The 18,790-nt window shown below is 43.1% G+C and overlaps 1 protein-coding gene across 1 annotated transcript in view; it reads left to right on the top strand.

The window, feature by feature from the left end:
* The window catches only part of tnfrsf21 (tumor necrosis factor receptor superfamily, member 21), a 38,491-nt gene that overhangs the window by 402 nt on the left and 19,299 nt on the right, over positions 1-18,790 (top strand). The window contains exons 2-3 of the mRNA XM_064925149.1: positions 9,136-9,793; positions 15,605-16,177. Of these exons, the coding sequence (XP_064781221.1) occupies positions 9,136-9,793; positions 15,605-16,177 (1,231 nt within the window). The remainder of the gene's footprint in view (positions 1-9,135; positions 9,794-15,604; positions 16,178-18,790) is intronic.

Below are 18,790 nucleotides of genomic sequence, written 5' to 3'. Positions count from 1 at the left end.
TATATATATATATATAAACATATATATTGTCAGAACAGAATGGAAGTATGGAGAACAATAGCACAAATATGACTATTGTTTGCCCAATGAGAATGGCACAAATATTCATCATATTGCAGGTTACCTGTAAATGGGAATCATTTCTTGTTATTAGCTAGCATGAATTCATTGTACACTAATTTACTGTAAAATATTTATGATATATAATATCATCTTAAGAAGCCCAGTATTCAAACAGCTATCATGGGACTCTACCCCTATGAGATCATATATGTACTGAAAACATCCCATACAAAGACTTCAGGTTCACATACAAAGACTTCAAGCTGTTTCTCCATGCTGGAGAAAAACATAGGGGAAACATTGACTACATTTGAAATACTATAGTGGATGTTGACCTACCCTGCCTCCATCCAATTTAACATGTATATTTAAGTCATGTTTTCATTTATACATAGATCCATGTATTTTGGCCTTATTGACATTTCGGAATGGACTCAGAACTTACAGTGCAGGGCAATGTTTATATGAGCACTTTACCAACATATCAGCCAGAGAGAACATACCAAATAGAAATCTATGCATGTTTAATTACCAATTTATAAAAAATATATATTTATTTTTTATTTATTTGTATTATCTGGCCAAATCCTGATAGTAGGGTGGTATCTAACCTTCTTTACAGATAATGTAGTCCATCATCCAATACAATCAATGATTAACATTTAAGCAGTAGATGGGGTGTCCTTATCTCCTAGCATCACCATGGAACAGATATTTTAACAAAATTATATTTTCCATTCAAATATTACAATGCATGTCAGTCAGTTCTGTGTTTGGGCCCCTCTGTGCATCTTCTCTCAGGCGAAGTCCACTGGTTGTTTGTGATGTGTTGTTGGCAGTACATTGTGACATTAGGAAGAATATTCTTCACTGGCCCATGAAGGAGGAGGCTCCACTGGCTTTTGTCAGTGATAAATGAGGCATGACTGCATCCTAACAGACTCACTTTTCCTCTAAGTTTAGTTGCATGATGATGTTGCAACAGGTGCTGGTTTGGTTGTGTGTTATCTGTTATTGTAATGGCTTATGGAAATCTCAATGATGTTCAAGATACACACATAGTTACTTTTGCACTGTTGTGGCAAACATCCATATCTTCCATGTACAACAGCAGTTAGGCTGTGAGCTAGATGTTGTGGATGATACTAGAGGCTCTGACAACAACACTGGAATGCAGCATGTTGCGGCACATGTATGTACTGTAATACGCGGGTATTTTAAGATAATGTCAGGAAATGTAAAATAAAATAAATACACCTGCCAAATGGCAGTGTCTGTGTCCATTTCCCGTTTCTCAGTGAAAGATTTCTGACGAATGCTTTCACTTTCCCTTTGTGTGTGCTCAGAGATATGTTTGCCAATGCAGTCTGCAAAATTTTGAAGTGTTACCTAACACGTGGACAGGCATATACACACACACACACACACACACACACACACACACACACACACACACACACACACACACACACACACACACACACACACACACACACACACACACACACACACAGGGGTTGTCATCATGTGCACTCGACCCCTAGACCTTAGGCACATAACTGACAGTATACTTAGGGATCTGGGTGTGCCATCTTGTCACAGATGTCTCATGCAGAAAATGTGAAGATGGATCACATCATCCTCTCACAGTAAGGATGAGAAATTGTTGAAACCGATAGATGGTTCTGGTTCAATATGTCACTGAACCATGCTGATTGAAAACCATTGCCCAAACGCCTAAGCATTTTCTTTGTGTTACTGTTGGGTGCATGATGTGCAAAGAGGCCCTGTACAAAGGGGTTGTGTGCATCTTGGGGCAGGCGTGTTGTTGTTGGAGGTTGAATTACAGAGTGTTCAGGCAGGCAGTGCAGAATTTGCTGAGTCTGGCTGTCTCCAGGAACCAGCCCTGCAACCAGCAGCAACACTGCAGTGACACGGCATAAACGGGCTGGCCCATCCTTTCCTCTCCTCTCTCCCCTCTGTCCTCCAGCCAGGGGGAGGTAGCATCCTGATATCACTATCACTAAACTCCTGGGGTTCAGCTCAAAACATATGAGTCATAGAACTAGTGATGCTATGGTTTTAGCTTTTCCCTTCAGTATTAATAATGTCATATCAACAGCTGCGTCGCCTATACACATCCATCATGTATCAAATGTATTAGATTTAGAGGATACGATTGAATAGATATCTACAAACAAGATTATACTACAGTATGTATCCCCCTTCTCTTTGTATCCTGCATGGCAGGTATGAAATGCTGAAGAGGCTTGAGGTAGATTCAGAGTGATAGAGGTAGTTATCAGTGATTCATGGCCACTCACAGGCTGAGGTGTGGTGTTGATGGGCAGTCTCTCTCCGACAGCAGCAGTCTCCTGACAGGATGCCAGCAGTGCGTTTTTTCAAACAGGAGATGCAGGGACACGAGCCTGCTCTCTTATCTGAGCTAGAAGGGAGGGACATTCACTCGCTTACCTCGCACGCTCTCCCTCTCGCGCACACACACACACACACACACACACACACACACACACACACACACACACACACACACACACACACACACACACACACACACACACACACACACACACACACACACACACACACACACACACACACATGTTCAGGCCATCAAACCAATGTACCTTCATTGTGTCACATGTTGGATATTACCAGTTGCACACTTGCTTTTTATTGGGTAAATATGTGATGTGGCTGGAGCTGGAACATTTTGTTCCTCATGATCATCATCAACAGGCAGAATGTGTCAGCTAAAAATTAGATGGTTTGAGTAATGATGTTGCCCTTAATTACCCCTAATCTTCAAATGTGCTTTCCTTCTCAAGGGGTCGATTTTCACATGATGATTTTACATAACCGAATGAAACTCAGAAGATTCTACAAAAAATGTAGTCCTGGGACCACTGTTACTGATTAGTAATGAGTCCTGGGAAGTGGACAGACTCCTTAGGGCCCCTGGTCTGTAGAGGGGAATTTGTCCAGTCATCAGCAGAATTTGATGACTGTCTCCTCCAGTGCCCGACTTCAAATATGCATGGCATTGTTTTAAAAATGCAATTAAGACCAGGGTTTGTAGAGGTGGTTGCGTACCCCAGCACAGACGTTGCATGCATCAAATCAAATTTTATTTGTCACATACACATGATTAGCAGATTTTAATGCGAGTGTAGCGAAATGCTTGTGCTTCTAGTTCCGACAAAGCAGTGATAACCAACGAGTAATCCAACCTAACAATTCCACAACTACTACCTTATACACACAAGTGTAAAGGGATAAAGAATATGTACATAAAGATATATGAATGAGTGATGGTACAGAATGGCATAGGCAAGATGCAGTAGATGGTTTCGAGTACAGTACAGTGGGGGGAAAAAGTATTTAGTCAGCCACCAATTGTGCAAGTTCTCCCACTTAAAAATATGAGAGGCCTGTAATTTTCATCATAGGTACACTTCAACTATGACAGACAATATTTGATGTGGTTAGCAGCTATCTGATAAGTAAAATACCTATCCAGGCGTTTCAAGATCTGGCCTGCGTCAGCAATGCCTGGGCAGAGCAACACGCCCCATGTGTTATAGCAATCTGGTGCCTGATGGCACAGTCAATGATGTGGCATGCAACCATTGGTTGCATCCTGTCGGGCTGTATCACCGCCTGGTACAGCAACTGCTCAACCCACAACCGTAAGGCTCTCCAGAGGGTAGTGAGGTCTGCACAACGCATCACCGGGGGCAGACTACCTGCCCTCCAGAACATCTAGACCACCCGATGTCACAGGAAGGCCATAAAGATCATCAAGGACAACAACCACCCGAGCCACTGCCTGTTCACCCCGCTATCATCCAGAAGGCGAGGTCAGTACAGGTGCATCAAAGCAGGGACCGAGAGACTGGAAAACAGCTTCTATCTCAAGGCCATCACACTGTTAAACAGCCACCACTAACATTGAGTGGCTGCTTCCAACATACTGACTCAACTCCAGCTCACTTTAATAATGGAAATTGATGTAAAAAATGTATCACTAGCCACTTTAAAGAATGCTACTTAATATAATGTTTACATACCCTACATTACATATCTCATGTGTATATACTGTACTCTATATCATCGACTGCATCTTGCCATCTTTATGTAATACATGTATCACTAGCCACTTTAAACTATGCCACTTTTATGTTTACATACCGTACATTACTCAACTCATATGTATATACAGTGGGGCAAAAAAGTATTTAGTCAGCCACCAATTGTGCAAGTTCTCCCACTTAAAAAGATGAGAGGCCTGTAATTTTCATCACAGGTACACTTCAACTATGACAGACAAAATGAGAAAAACAATTCCGGAAAATCACATTGTAGGATTTTTAATGAATATATTTGCAAATTATGGTGGAAAATAAGTATTTGGTCAATAACAAAAGTTTATCTCAATACTTTGTTATATACCCTTTGTTGGCAATGACAGAGGTCAAACGTTTTCTGTAAGTCTTCACAAGGTTTTCACACACTGTTGCTGGTATTTTGGCCCAGCGGGGTGAACAGGCAGTGGCTCGGGTGGTTGTTGTCCTTGATGATCTTTATGGCCTTCCTGTGACATCGGGTGGTCTAGGTGTCCTGGAGGGCAGGTAGTCTGCCCCCGGTGATGTGTTGTGCAGACCTCACTACCCTCTGGAGAGCCTTATGGTTGTGGGTTGAGCAGTTGCTGTACCAGGCGGTGATACAGCCCGACAGGATGCAACCAATGGTTGCATGCCACATCATTGACTGTGCCATCAGGCACCAGATTGCTATAACACATGGGGCGTGTTGCTCTGCCCAGGCATTGGCGACGCAGGCCAGATCTTAAAACGCCTGGATAGGTATTTTACTTATCAGATAGCTGCTAACCACATCAAATATTATAGCAATCTTGTGCCAAATGGCATAGTAGATTGTGTGGCATGCAACCATTGGTCAATTCATGCGACGTCTGAGCAAGGAAACGCAACCTTGATGTGGTTAGCTGATACATAAATGACCTATCCAGGCATGGTAAGATATGCCATGCGTCAGCAACGCCTGGGTAAAGGAATGTGCCCATGGTTAGGTGCAATTGCGCAACAAATGGTTGTTTCTGAAGGGAGGCACAGACTTTGAAAACGCCTGAATTAGGGCATTCTCATTTCTCTGTGAGGTCTACTGCAGTGTGTAAACCATTAAAAGCACTCTGGATTTGCCTCCCAACTTTTAACAGGGTCCTCCATGTACAGAAAGTGATGATGCAGCTTCCCTTGCTCTCCTTGCCTATCAGCGGTTATCGCCTCCAACATCATATTTCTGTGACAAATTGGCACCCTGGCCAAAGAATTTTGAAAAAACAGATTCACATCCCAGCCAGCTCCACATTTAAGAGGAAATAAAACATGCATTAGGGCTAGACTGGATGTACTGTAAATGCAGTGAAATTATTGTCGGAGGGCTGTTGTGGATGCGGATGGCATTTCACTGCCATGGAACACATTCAAGCCATAATCACTTCAGAATGGCAGCGTTTACTGGTCCTGAAAGAATTCCCTTCAGCGAAAGTCAAACAGAAGGTCATCACACATCAACAGAACATTGGCTACTCTTGTTTTTTTCCACCAGATAACATGTTGAGGAAGTTCCTCAATGTGCTGTTTAGAACATCAGCCAAGTTGTGGTACCTGTAATTTGAATGGATTTTCAGGTGCTTGCTATTGAGAATCTAACATATTTTCATGTCCCTTGGATGGATGTCCTTACCATACGGTGGATTCAGAAAGTATTCAGACTCCTTGACTTTTTCCACATTTTGTTATGTTACAGTCTTATTCTAAAATGGATTATATCGTTTTCCCCCCTCATCAATCTACACACAATATCCCATAATGACTAAAAAAAAAAGCAAAAACTGTTTTTTCAAAATGTTTGCCCAAAAATGAAAATATCACATTTACATAAGTATTCAGACCCTTTACTCAGTACTTTGTTGAAGCACCTTTGGCAGCAATTACAACCTTGAGTCTTCTTGGGTATGGCGCTACAAGCTTGGAACACCTGTATTTGAGGAGTTTCTCCCATTCTTCTCTGCAGATCCTCTCAAGCTCTGTCAGGTTGGATGGGAAGCGTCACTGCACAGCTATTTTTAGGTCTCTCCATAGATGTTAGATCGGGTTCAAATCCGGGCTCTGGCTGGGCAACTCAAGGACATTCAGAGACTTGTCCCAAAGCCACTCCCGTGTTGTCTTGGCTGTGTGCTTAGGGTGGTTGTCCCATTGGAAGGTCAAACTTCACCCCAGTCTGAGGTCCTAAGCGCTCTGCAGCAGGTTTTCATCAAAGATCTCTCTGTATTTTGATCCGTTCATCTTTCCCTCGATCCTGATTAGTCTCTCAGTCCCTGCCAATGACAAACATCCCCACAGCATGATGCTGCCACCACCATACTTCACCATAGGGATGGTGGCAGGTTTCCTCCAGACGTGATGCTTGGCATTCAGGCCAAAGAGTTCAATATTGGTTTCATCAGACCAGAGAATCTTGTTTCTCATGGTCTGAGAGTCTTTAGGTGCCTTTTGACAAACTCCAAGTGGGCTGTCATGTACCTTTTACCGAGGAGTGGCTTCCATCTGGCCACTCTAGCATAAAGGCCTGATTGATAGAGTGCTGCAGAGGTGATTGTCCTTCTGGAAGGTTCTCCCATTTCCATAGAGGAACTCTGGAGCTCTGTCAGAGTGACCGTTGGGATCTTGGTCACCTCACTGACCAAGGCCCTTCTCCTCCGATTGCTCAGTTTGGCCGGGCAGCCTGCTCTTGGGGGAGTATTGGTGTTTCCAAACTTTTTCTATTTAAGAATGATGGAGGCCACTGTGTTCTTGGGGACCTTCAATGATGCAGACATTTTTTGGTACCCTTCCCCAGATCTGTGCCTCGAGACAATCCTGTCTCGGGGGCTCTATGGACAATTCCTTTGACCCCATTGCTTGGTTTTTGCTCTGACATGCACTGTCAACTGTGGGACCTTTTATAGACAGGTGTGTGCCTTTCCAAATCATGTCCAATCAATTGAATTTAACACAGGTGGATGATCAATGGAAACAGGATGCACCTGAACTAAATTTTCGTGTCTCACAGCAAAGGGTCTGAATACTTATGTAAACAATGTATTTACTGTTTTTATTTTTAATACATTTGGAAACATTTCTAAGACCATGTTTTCACTTTGTCATAATTTGGTATTGTGTGTAGATTGTTGAGGAAAAAAAAAACATTTAATCCATGTTTGAATAATGCTGTAACGTAACAAAATGTGGAAAAAGTCAAGGTGTCTGAATACTTTCCGAATGCACTGTAAATATTAAAATAACTAAATACAACCATGTTGAGCTCGACTTGATTAAACATAGACTGATATATATTTAGTCTCTTTACAAAGTTATTTCAATTCATTTTTTGGGACTATTATAGGTTGTAGCAACAACACCAAAAGACTGATGACAACAGAAAAACTTAACATTCTATTAGTACTAATGGAATTATATTGATTGTAGACATAATATACTTGTCCATAGTCCCAGTAAGTATTAGATAGAACATCGCGTACCTGCCCGCCTCTGGGAAAAACAACCTGTGGTTACATAGGTTAACCCACAGTAAAAATTTGACATTTTTCAAACCCAATTTTCTTGTTGTCTACTTGTTTTAGTGTATTACAAAACTACATTTAAGAAAAGTACAAGATGTTTAAAGATTACTTTTCAACATTGCCTGCTCCAGAGCATTCTCACTGCATAGAAAACGTAATATTGTAGGGCTTCCCTCACTCATGGCCCTTTTTATGGCGGTGCTAGCAGTTACGTGCCGGAACATTAATTAAGCTGGTCAAGACCAACAACCCAAACAAACGGACTATACAGCTACAAGTAGTGAGTGGAGGTACAAATGGACTATACTAAACAAGTTAAATGTCTTACCTGTGAGGAAATGTTTTACAAACACATAGCTACGTGTAGCCTACTTCAACACCAGGTCCCCACATTTCCCACGCAAAATATCCTAAAGCCACAGGGCTCTTCTTGCAGTCTGTATTTCCCTACATGGGAGAATTACGAACCGTAGGGTTGGGATTTTTGACCTGGTTACATGTACATTGACCACAACAGCAGCTTTTCTGCATTTTTTTGTTATTTGTATTTCTTATTTTTTCCCCCTACACCAAACGCGATCACTACACGCAGGTTAAGATATCAAAACAAACTCTGAACCAGTTACATTAATTTGGGGACAGATCGAAAAGCATTAAACATGTATGGTAATTTAGCTAGTTAGCTTGCACTTGCTAGCTAATTTTGGCCTATTTAGCTAGCTTGCTGTTTCTAGCTAATTTGTCCTGGGATATAAACATTGAGTTGTTATTTTACCTGAAATGCACAAGGTCCTCTACTCCGACAATTCATCCACACATAAAACGTCCAACCAGATCGTTTCTAGTCATCTCTCCTCCTTCCAGACTTTTTCATCATTGAATTTATACGGTGATAGGCATCTAAACTTTCATATTATTACCACCAAGACCGGCAACAGTTCGTCTTTCAACCACCCACGTGGGTATAACCAATGAGGAGATGGCACGTGGGTACCTGCTTCTATGAACCAATGAGGAGATGGGAGAAGCAGGACTTTCAGCGTGATCTGCGTCAGAAATAGAAAGGAGTTCTATTTTAGCCCTTGGCATCAGTGTGAGCAGTGTGGGTGCAATAATTGAATAACATGGATTTCTACATTTATTTTGCGACGCTTGTGCACGCAACGTATCCGGTCTGGTCAGTATGTTAGGGTTGAGAATGTGTCCTATAATGTTGACTCACTGCAAATGTTTCTGACTCACTGTCCTTTAACTACAGAGAGTTTGGGGGTTTCTAGGGGTGACTTCACACATCCATTTATTTGGTAAATGAGCTGCGGCCTGGGTCTCTGTGTTGCCATCTTTTCGGCAGTACATTGTCTAAGCTCAACACTGTCTCTGTTGTCATTTCTTTCTGTTCTCAGCTACTGTACAGTGTGGTTGGTGAGGCCTCTAGCCAGCCTCTGACACCCAGCCCTGGCACTGAGATAGTGGCCCTGTCTGCCCGCCACTACTACCACACAGACCAAAGCACGGGCAGTCAACTGGTCTGTGACAAGTGCCCCGCAGGAACGTTCGTGTCCAGGCACTGTAACCAGACCAATGTGAGGGAGTGCAGCCGCTGTGGTGAGGGCACATTCACGCGCGGAGAGAACGGGGTTCAGCAATGCCACCGCTGCAGGAGGCCCTGCCGCGCCCCCCTCATTGAGAAGTTCCCCTGCACGGCCACCATGGACCGGGTCTGCAACTGCCCCCCGGACACCTTCGCCAAAGGGGAGACCTGCACTCCCCACTTCCTGTGCCCTGTGGGCTCAGGGGTGAAGAAAAGGGGCAGCGAGGTGGAGGATGTGAGCTGTAAGGTGTGCGCGCGAGGGAGCTTCTCGGATGTGGTTTCCAGTGTATTGAGGTGCAGGACACACACAGACTGTCTGGCCCAGGGTCTGCCCCTACTGGCAGCAGGCACCAGAGAGACAGACAACATCTGTGGACCTGCTTCTCCCAACTCCCCCACCCTCCTGGGACCTGCACAGTCTACCTTTATCCAGGAGCCTTCCTATTCCTCAGCTGGCCCAGTACACAAAGGTAAGGCAGTGCCGTGGGACAGTGGACCTGACTCCCTAAACTAATTTATATCTGTTGCTCCCCCACCCAGGCTATTTTGCTATGTGTTTAATTTGAGTATCACTCTAGACATTGCCTCATGTGGGTTGTTTCATGTAGAAATTCAAGGGGAAGCCCAGACTGTAGAACATGCTTGTGTTCCTCAACAAAATGTCCCCACATGGTTGTTATTCTCCCTATGTAGTCCGTCATATCAAACATTGACCTGGCCAACAGGTACTGTACAGTGATAAAGTGACATGTTTGATCTTGTCACAGACAACACTGCTTTGGTGGAAAACATGTTGTCGTTTCCATTCAATCCCAAACTCCTCACTTGCTTGTTCTCACTCTTGTCCACAAAGGTCATGTCTGTACATTTGTTCTGTAATTGCTTATCGAGGGGAAAGTGGAATAAACTGGGTAAACGGCTGCCCTTTTACTTAGACACATCACACGCTTAGGAAGACCAGGAGAAGCCATTAAGGCTATACATTCAACAGAGAGTTAGGTTCCTTTGTAGTGGCTGTTGTTTTTTCTCCCCAACAGCCAAGTCTCATGTAGCCTAACAGGTCATATTGATCATAAATATCACAAAGGTTTCTCATCGGAAACACATATAAGCATTGAAGTGAAACATTACTCTTTTTTTCAACGAACCAAATATTAGGCTGTCTATAATATAGACTACAGTGCGGCAAAAAAGTATTTAGTCAGCCACCAATTGTGTAAGTACTCCCACTTAAAAATATGAGAGAGGTCTGTAATTTTCATCATAGGTACACTTCAACTATGACAGACAAAATGAGAAAAAAAATCCAGAAAATCACATTGTAGGATTTTTTATGAATTAATTTGCAAATTATGGTGGAAAATAAGTATTTGGTCACCTACTAACAAGCAAGATTTCTGTCTCTCACAGACCTTCTTTAAGAGGCTCCTCTGTCCTCCACTCGTTACCTGTATTAATGGCACCTGTTTGAACTTGTTATCAGTATAAAAGACACCTGTCCACAACCTCAAAACAGTCACACTCCAAACTCCACTATGGCCAAGACCAAAGAGCTGTCAAAGGACACCAGAAACAAAATTGTAGACCTGCACCAGGCTGGGAAGACTGAATCTGCAATAGGTAAGCAGCTTGGTTTGAAGAAATCAACTATGGGAGCAATTTTAGAAAATGGAAGGCATACAAGAACCACTGATAATCTCCCTCGATCTGGGGCTCCACGCAAGATCTCACCCCGTGGGCTCAAAATGATCACAAGAACGGTGAGCAAAAATCCCAGAACCACACGGGGGGACTTAGTGAATGACCTGCAGAGAGCAGGGACCAAAGTAACAAAGCCTACCATCAGTAACACACTACGCCGCCAGGGACTCAAATCCTGCAGTGCCAGACGTGTCCCCCTGCTTAAGCCAGTACATGTCCAGGTCCATCTGAAGTTTGCTAGAGAGCATTTGGATGATCCAGAAGAAGATTGGGAGAATGTCATATGGTCAGGTGAAACCAAAATATAACTTTTTGGTAAAAACTTAACTCGTTGTGTTTGGAGGACAAAGAATGCTGAGTTGCATCCAAAGAACACCATACCTACTGTGAAGCATGGGGGTGGAAACATCATGCTTTGGGGCTGTTTTTCTGCAAAGGGACCAGGACGACTGATCCGTGTAAAGGAAAGAATGAATGGGGCCATGTATCGTGAGATTTTGAGTGAAAACCTCCTTCCATCAGCAAGGGCATTGAAGATGAAACGTGACTGGGACTTTCAGCATGACAATGATCCCCAACACACCGCCCGGGCAATGAAGGAGTGGCTTCGTAAGAAGCATTTCAAGGTCCTGGAGTGGCCTAGCCAGTCTCCAGATCTCAACCCCATAGAAAATCTTTGGAGGGAGTTGAAAGTCCGTGTTGCCCAGCAACATCCCCAAAACATCACTGCTCTATAGGAGATCTGCATGGAGGAATGGGCCAAAATACCAGCAACCGTGTGTGAAAACCTTGTGAAGACTTACAGAAAACATTTGACCTCTGTCATTGCCAACAAAGGGTATATAACAAAGTATTGAGATAAACTGTTGTTATTGACCAAATACTTATTTTCCACCATAATTTGCAAATAAATTCATTAAAAATCCTACAATGTGATTTTCTGGATATTGTTTTCTCATTTTGTCTGTCATAGTTGAAGTGTACCTATGATGAAAATTACAGGCCTCTCTCATCTTTTTAAGTGAGAGATCTTGCACAATTGGTGGCTGACAATTTTTTGCCCCGCTGTATATGTCTTAGCTAGCTAACTAACATTAGTGTTAGCTAGCTGGCTAACTTTAGTTGGCTGGCTCCCTAGCTGACGTTATTATTTGTATTCCAGAGCCGTTTGCTTTTCTAGTTAGAGCCTATTGTTAGCAAGCTAACATTGAACCTTGTTGGTTAGCTCCCAGCACTGTGGCATTGTTGGAACTGTTCATTGTTGTTTAACTAGCTAACGTTAGCTGGCTTTACGTGATGTGTGTACAACACACGTTGAATATGGCCAGTGTCAGGAAAAGTCTGCCAAAAAGTGTAATGGAATTCTTGCCAGCAGAGCTGGTTAGGCTGTTTTCATGTTATCCAGAGGTAAGCAAATCATCGGCCAAAGCGTCAAGTGTGCGCTCCGAGAGCGAAGCGAGATGGGTGGGGCTAAAGGATAAAAAGGTGTGAACAATGTAGAATGGTTGTAGACAAAGAAGAGCTCTTCACTAGATACCAAAACATTCAAAGGCCATTTTCTCAAAAGTGAGTTTACAAGTTGATCAACTTTCAATGCAGAATTACTTTCCCAGTGTCCCTTTGTAGCTCTGAGTCTCTACTTTTATCCAATGTAAAAAACAACATTTCAGATTTTGCTACACACTGTAAGACCGAATCCAGGTGGTGAGTCACATACTGTATATGAAAAATGTTACAGTTTTTTGGGGGTCAGAGAAGACACTACTCATTCCTAAAAGTAGTTACTCATTGAAAATGTTACTATGGCAACATACACTACCGTTCAAAAGTTTGGGGTCATTTAGAAATGTCCTTGTTTTTGAAAGAAAAGTACATTTTTTGTCCATTCAAATAACATCAAATTGATCAGAAATACAGTGTAGACATTGTTAATGTTGTAAATGACTATTGCAGCTGGAAACGGCTGATTTGTAATGGAATATCTACATAGGGGGCCAGAGTCCCATTTATCAGAAACCATCACTCCTGTGTTCCAATGGCACGTTGTGCTAGCAAATCCAAGTCTATAATTTTAAATGGCTAATTGATCATTAGAAAAGCCTTTTGCAGTTATGTTAGCACAACTGAAAACTATTGTAATGATTAAAGAAGCAATACAACTGGCCTTCTTTAGACTAGTTGAGTATCTAGAGCATCAGCATTTGTGTGTTTGATTACACGTTGAAAATTGCCAGAAACAAAGACTTTCTTCTGAAACTCATCTCTCTATTCTTGTTCTGAGAAATGAAGGCTATTCCATGTGAGAAACTGCCAAGAAACTGAAGTTCTCGTACAACGCTGTGTACCACTCCCTTCACAGAACAGCGCAAACTGTCTCTAACCAGAATAGAAAGAGGAGTGGGAGGCCCCGGTGCACAAATGAGCAAGAGGACAAGCACATTAGAGTGTCTAGTTTGAGAAACTGATGCCTCACAAGTCCTCAACTGTCAGCTTGATTAAATAGTACCCGCAAAACACCAGTCTCAACGTCATTAGTGAAGAGGTGACTCCAGGATGCTGGCATTCTAGGCAGAGTTGCAAAGAAAAAGCCATATCTCAGACTGACCAATAAAAAGAAAAGATTAAGATGGGCAAAATAACATAGACACTGGACAGAGGAAGATTGGAAAAAAGTGTTATGGACAGACAAATCTACCTTGGAGGTGTTCAGATGACAAACAAGAACATTGTGAGAAAAAAAGTAAAATATGCTGGAGGAGTGCTTGATGCCATCTCTCAAGCATAGTGGAGGCAATGTGTTGGTCTGGGGGTGCTTTGGTGGTGGTAAAGTGGGAGATTTGTACAGGGTAGAAGGCCTCTTGAAGAATGAATGCTATCACTCCATTTTGCAACACCATGCCATACCTAGCTTAATTGGAGCCAATTTCCTCCTACAACAGGACAATGACCCAAAGCACAGCTCCAAACTATGCAATAACTATGTAGGGAAGAAGCAGTCAGCTGGTATCCTGTCTATAATGGAGTGGCCAGCACAGTCACTGGATCTCAACCCTATTGAGCTGTTGTGGGAGCAGCTTGACCATATTGTATGTAAGAAGTGCCAATCCAACTTGTGGGAGGTGCTTCAGGAAGCATGGGGTGACATCTCTTCAGATTAAGTCAACAAATTGACAACTAGAATGCCAAAGGTCTGCAAGGTTGTAATTGCTGCAAATGGATGATTCTTTGACGAAAGCAAAGTTTGAAGGGCATTATTATTATTTCAATTAAAAATCATTATTTATAACCTTGTCAACGTCTTGACTATATTTCCTATTCATTTTGCAACTCATGTCATGTATGTTTTCTTTGAAAACAAGGACATTTCTATGTGACCCCAAACTTTTGAATAGTAGTGTAGTTCTCAGAGACTAACTAACTATTTAGTTGTTGTTGCTGATGGTTTACAAGTTGATTGACATTTGAGACTGTCAAAATAAACCTATGGCGTCTTGAACTTAAGGAAGCAGCTACATTATTTCCAGCCACAGGACTGTATAAGTCTCTCTTACATGTTTTCTTCTACTGGTGCTTTAGTCCACAGTTTAGTCAGTAGTTTTTCACCGTTTCAACCTACCGTAACAGACCATTAATGCCACTGCTCTTTGTCTTGTGTGTAGATAAATAGCCTCTCACCTAAGTTGCACCTTCGTTCAGTGAGAATAGCTGAAGGTGGTGTTCCACTTCCACACGTATTACAGAGATCGCAATGCCTCAGTCTCAACTGTGTCTATCAATGAGAGGGGAGGGGAAGGAGGTTGTTGCACAAAATTCGCAAAGTCCCCATGCAGTGAAGAACTGAAATCAGTGTAGTTGAGATGGTGATGCTGGTAACACAGCTTGCTTCTGAATTACCTGTGCACAGGGATAACCTGTGATCCAGGTGCCAATCCCAAAAGCATCTCCCTATAGGATGCCATAATGAAATGCTAATCTGTTTAATACTGTAGTCGTAAACAGGGGTATTCCAGCTCAGGGTAAGGGAATTTTTACAGTATATTGATTCTGGTTCAGTGGCAGTTAACACAACTCCCCTATTTATTGGTTGTTTTGGTTTTAACACTAGCCTATAGAGGCAGTGTAGCTTCAACATTTGTACCTGCAATAGTAATTTATCAGGGTCAATCTAGTTCAATGTCAATTGACTAACAGTGAGGTGAATGTGTTCAGGCATATTTTGTTGACCTCTTTTCAACTCAAAATAAATTTCCCATTCATCCCCTGCTGAAACTGGAGCTGTAATGGAATTCACTCGATCTTTAGTAGAGTACTGTATAAATGCGGTGGCTGTAGAAGGATCAATCTAGTGCTCTTCTTGTGTCACATTAGATTGGAGAGCACTGCTGGGGTCTGGCCAGGGCGTGGCCCTCCCCCTCCTCGGCTGTCCAGCAGATTGCCTGTGGGATTAAAGTTTTACAATTTTGACTAAATTTTATTATCTTCCTCCGCATCTCCCTCCCCCTATATCTCGCTCTTTCCTCTCCCTTTCTCCCTTTCTCTCTCTCCCTTTCTATTTGTGGTCGTGTGTCTCTGTGGGTTAGATGCCTTCAGCCTGACAGCAGGTTCTGAGGACTTAGATCTCTTACTGAGTACCACGGGGACTCTACCCAGTTCCGGCAACAGCCAGGACTCCACCGCAGCAGGCTCCTACGAGGCCAGCCCCAAAGATGGAGAGGTGCTGAACCTGGCCACTACTGCCAGAGCCCAGGACCCCACACAGACTCCACCACACCTCAAGCACTCTGTGCCCAGTGAGCACCGCCGCACCCACCCAGCAGCCAACAAGCGGGCCATGGACGGCGTAGAGGATGGATCGGAGGTAGGGGTAGGTCAGGGTGTGCAAAGATCAGGGTACAGGCCCACGCGGAGGGGCTCCCCCAGGCCCAGCACTCATACACACTTTGACATCAACGAGCACTTGCCCTGGATGATCGTGCTGCTGCTGCTGCTGGTGCTGGTGGTGATCGTGGTGTGCAGCGTGAAGAGGAGCTCCAGAGTGCTGAAGAAGGGACCGGTTCAGGACCCCAGCAGCATAATTGAGAAAGCTATCCAGAAGAAGACCTGCCCCCCGACACAGACCAAGGAGAAGTGGATCTACTACTCTAACGGACAGGGTGAGTGGATGCTTTATTTTACCTCTCAAAGATTTATAGAAAGAAATGCAACTTGGTTATTAAGTCTTTTTTTATATACAGTATAGCAACATACTTTATAAAGACAGATAACAGAAAACATACAAACAAATACATTTTTGGTACAACGATATATTGGCAAGACTTTCAGCCGAGAAGAACGACCATCTGTTATAGCACCAGTGGGGAAATCTAAATCCAATCCATTCTGCCCAAGAGAACATGACACATAGCAGAACAGTATAGCTGTTACACAAGCAAGGGCATGGCCTGCAACAGACTGTTACTGCCACCTCCCCACACGCATCTCCCTTTATCTTTCTCTACCTCTCCCTTCCTCTGTTGTCTCGCTTTCTTTCTCTACTTCTCTCTTTACCCCCTCCCCTCCTGCTTTACTCCCTCTACCTTTACACCCCACCCCACCCCTCAGTCCTCCTCCTTCTCTTCCTCTTTTCATTCTCACTCTGTCTTTATCTCTGTCTCGCTCGCTCTCTGTCTGTAGCTCACTGTCTCTATCTCTCTCGCTCCCTGTCTGCATATCTCTCTCGCTCTGTGACTGTATCTCTCTGTCTGTGTCTGTATCTCTCTCTCTGTGTGTCTGTATCTCTCTCTCTCTCTCTCTCTCTCTAACTGTCTCTCTGATGTGTCTGGTTGTCTGTAGCCATGGGAGCCGAGGAGGCCACATGGGGCTGCTAGGTTACAGTAGTGAAACCCCAGTACCGCAGCAGGCGGGCAGGAGGAAGATACCGCCAGCTGCAGCCTGATGTCAGCCTCAGATATCCAACCGCTTGTAAGCGAGCGAGAGGGAGAGCTCTAACCCAGCGCAGTTCAGTTCAAACCAGATTATTCCAGTTCTCTGTGGTTGGAGAGAAGCTCAACTTTATCATTGCACAGACACATGCCCCCGGGAAAGGGTGGAGTGAGGGCTGGGGAAAGCTGGGTGGGCCGCGGCTTTCAAAGTTATGTGTCGCTGAAAGTGTCGGTGGTCAGAGCTCCCACCGTGTGAATTGAAGATCTTAGCACATTGTACCGGTCTGCTCACACCACGTGAAAATGTTCTATGAATGTATAGTAGGGATGTAGACATTGCGAAGATAGAAAAGTACAACTGAAACATGATCAATAGTCTAATTTTCACATTGTCTTACTACATTAAACTTCCCTTTTTTGTTACTCATGAAAATACCCTTTGAAAGTATTTCAGTTAGCAATCTGACTGTTCTTTTTTCTTTAACAATTGACTCCTCAAAGAAAGTCCTCAATGATAAACTGCTTTTGCATTCACATGGATTCAGGCTGCTATGTTAGTAGTTTCAGCATTTAGGAATGCTTCCCATACTTTTCTTTACTGTTATAAATAGTAGAGTAGTAATATTTTTATATACATGTCCAGATCAGATACACAAATGATCTTCACTTTTACTGCGTTGTTTATCTACATTCAGTTCCAAAAAAGAGAATTTAATTGTATTTGAAACTTCAAAAAACAAGAGAATTTAGGGCATTTTCTAAAAAGGATTATAGAATGTTTATCAAGTAGATGCAGAGTTTTACATTCAGACCGTGTGTGTGTGTGATTACACAGCTATTTACTCTCTCGAGTACAAAACAAAACAGTTTCTTAATTCTTCCAAGGTGTGTAATTGGCTACCCTGAAGGCTTTAATGTCTATTTACTGGAGTAGTTAAAAGGCACACTAAACAGTGGAATGGGAAACATATATATATATATATAAGAAAAAGGCAAGATCATACAAATAGCTCATTATTTCATACGAGTCCAGAAAGTGGCGTGAAGGGCAAGCAGGGTGAAAAGAATCCCTTCTGTGGGCCTACGGTTTACGAATGCCAAACAGGTGGGGAAGTACCCAGGTGGCCGTGCTGCTCAGCTCCAGGGTGGGCCACATGGACCTGGGCTTTGGCTAGGACTGGGTCGGTTGGGCCTGCTGTGTGGGCTCTGTTGCATTCATGTGCCTCGGAAATCAGGGCAATTTGATAGGGAAATCTGTCAAATGTCCCTATCATTGTGTACTCTGTGATCTGACAAAATAATTTCCTTCCTGGATTTGAACAGGCTTTCATATTATAACTGTTTTCAATGCAGATTGATTTGAATATGATACCTTACATTCATGTTGTGTTGTTTAGTGTTATTTGAATGGCAGCAACATTTTCTACAAAATTGTCAAAACTGAGCAAGACACCACAGCACTCGGCAATCAAGAGATTGAAACAATAAACGTGACGAAGCAGCAAGCTGGTCTTATGTGACCACTTTGTCTCTTCTATTACAATGACAAGCTTACTTTGTCACCAGCGACAATCCCCAGAGAGGCTCAGAGCAAACGGGACTGGAGGAGAAAAACTGCATGGCTGCCATTGCGGGCTGTTTGTGTCCTCGTTGTCATCCAGCCCACTCAGCTCAGACCTGCTGTGGCTGGTTTGCTGTCTCAAAGGAGTTTTCTAATGGAAATATTACAGCACCACCACTTCCCATAATAGTCTGTGGTACTGGATAATCGTCAGGTCCTCTACTTGAAATGGATGGAGACTATGTGACAATATGTTTGTATTGTGCAGTAGCGATGCTTGGGTA

The sequence above is a fragment of the Oncorhynchus masou genome, chromosome 19, assembly GCF_036934945.1.
Source record: "Oncorhynchus masou masou isolate Uvic2021 chromosome 19, UVic_Omas_1.1, whole genome shotgun sequence".
NCBI classification, from domain to species: Eukaryota; Metazoa; Chordata; class Actinopteri; order Salmoniformes; family Salmonidae; genus Oncorhynchus; species Oncorhynchus masou.
This window is presented reverse-complemented; position numbering and strand designations above follow the sequence as displayed.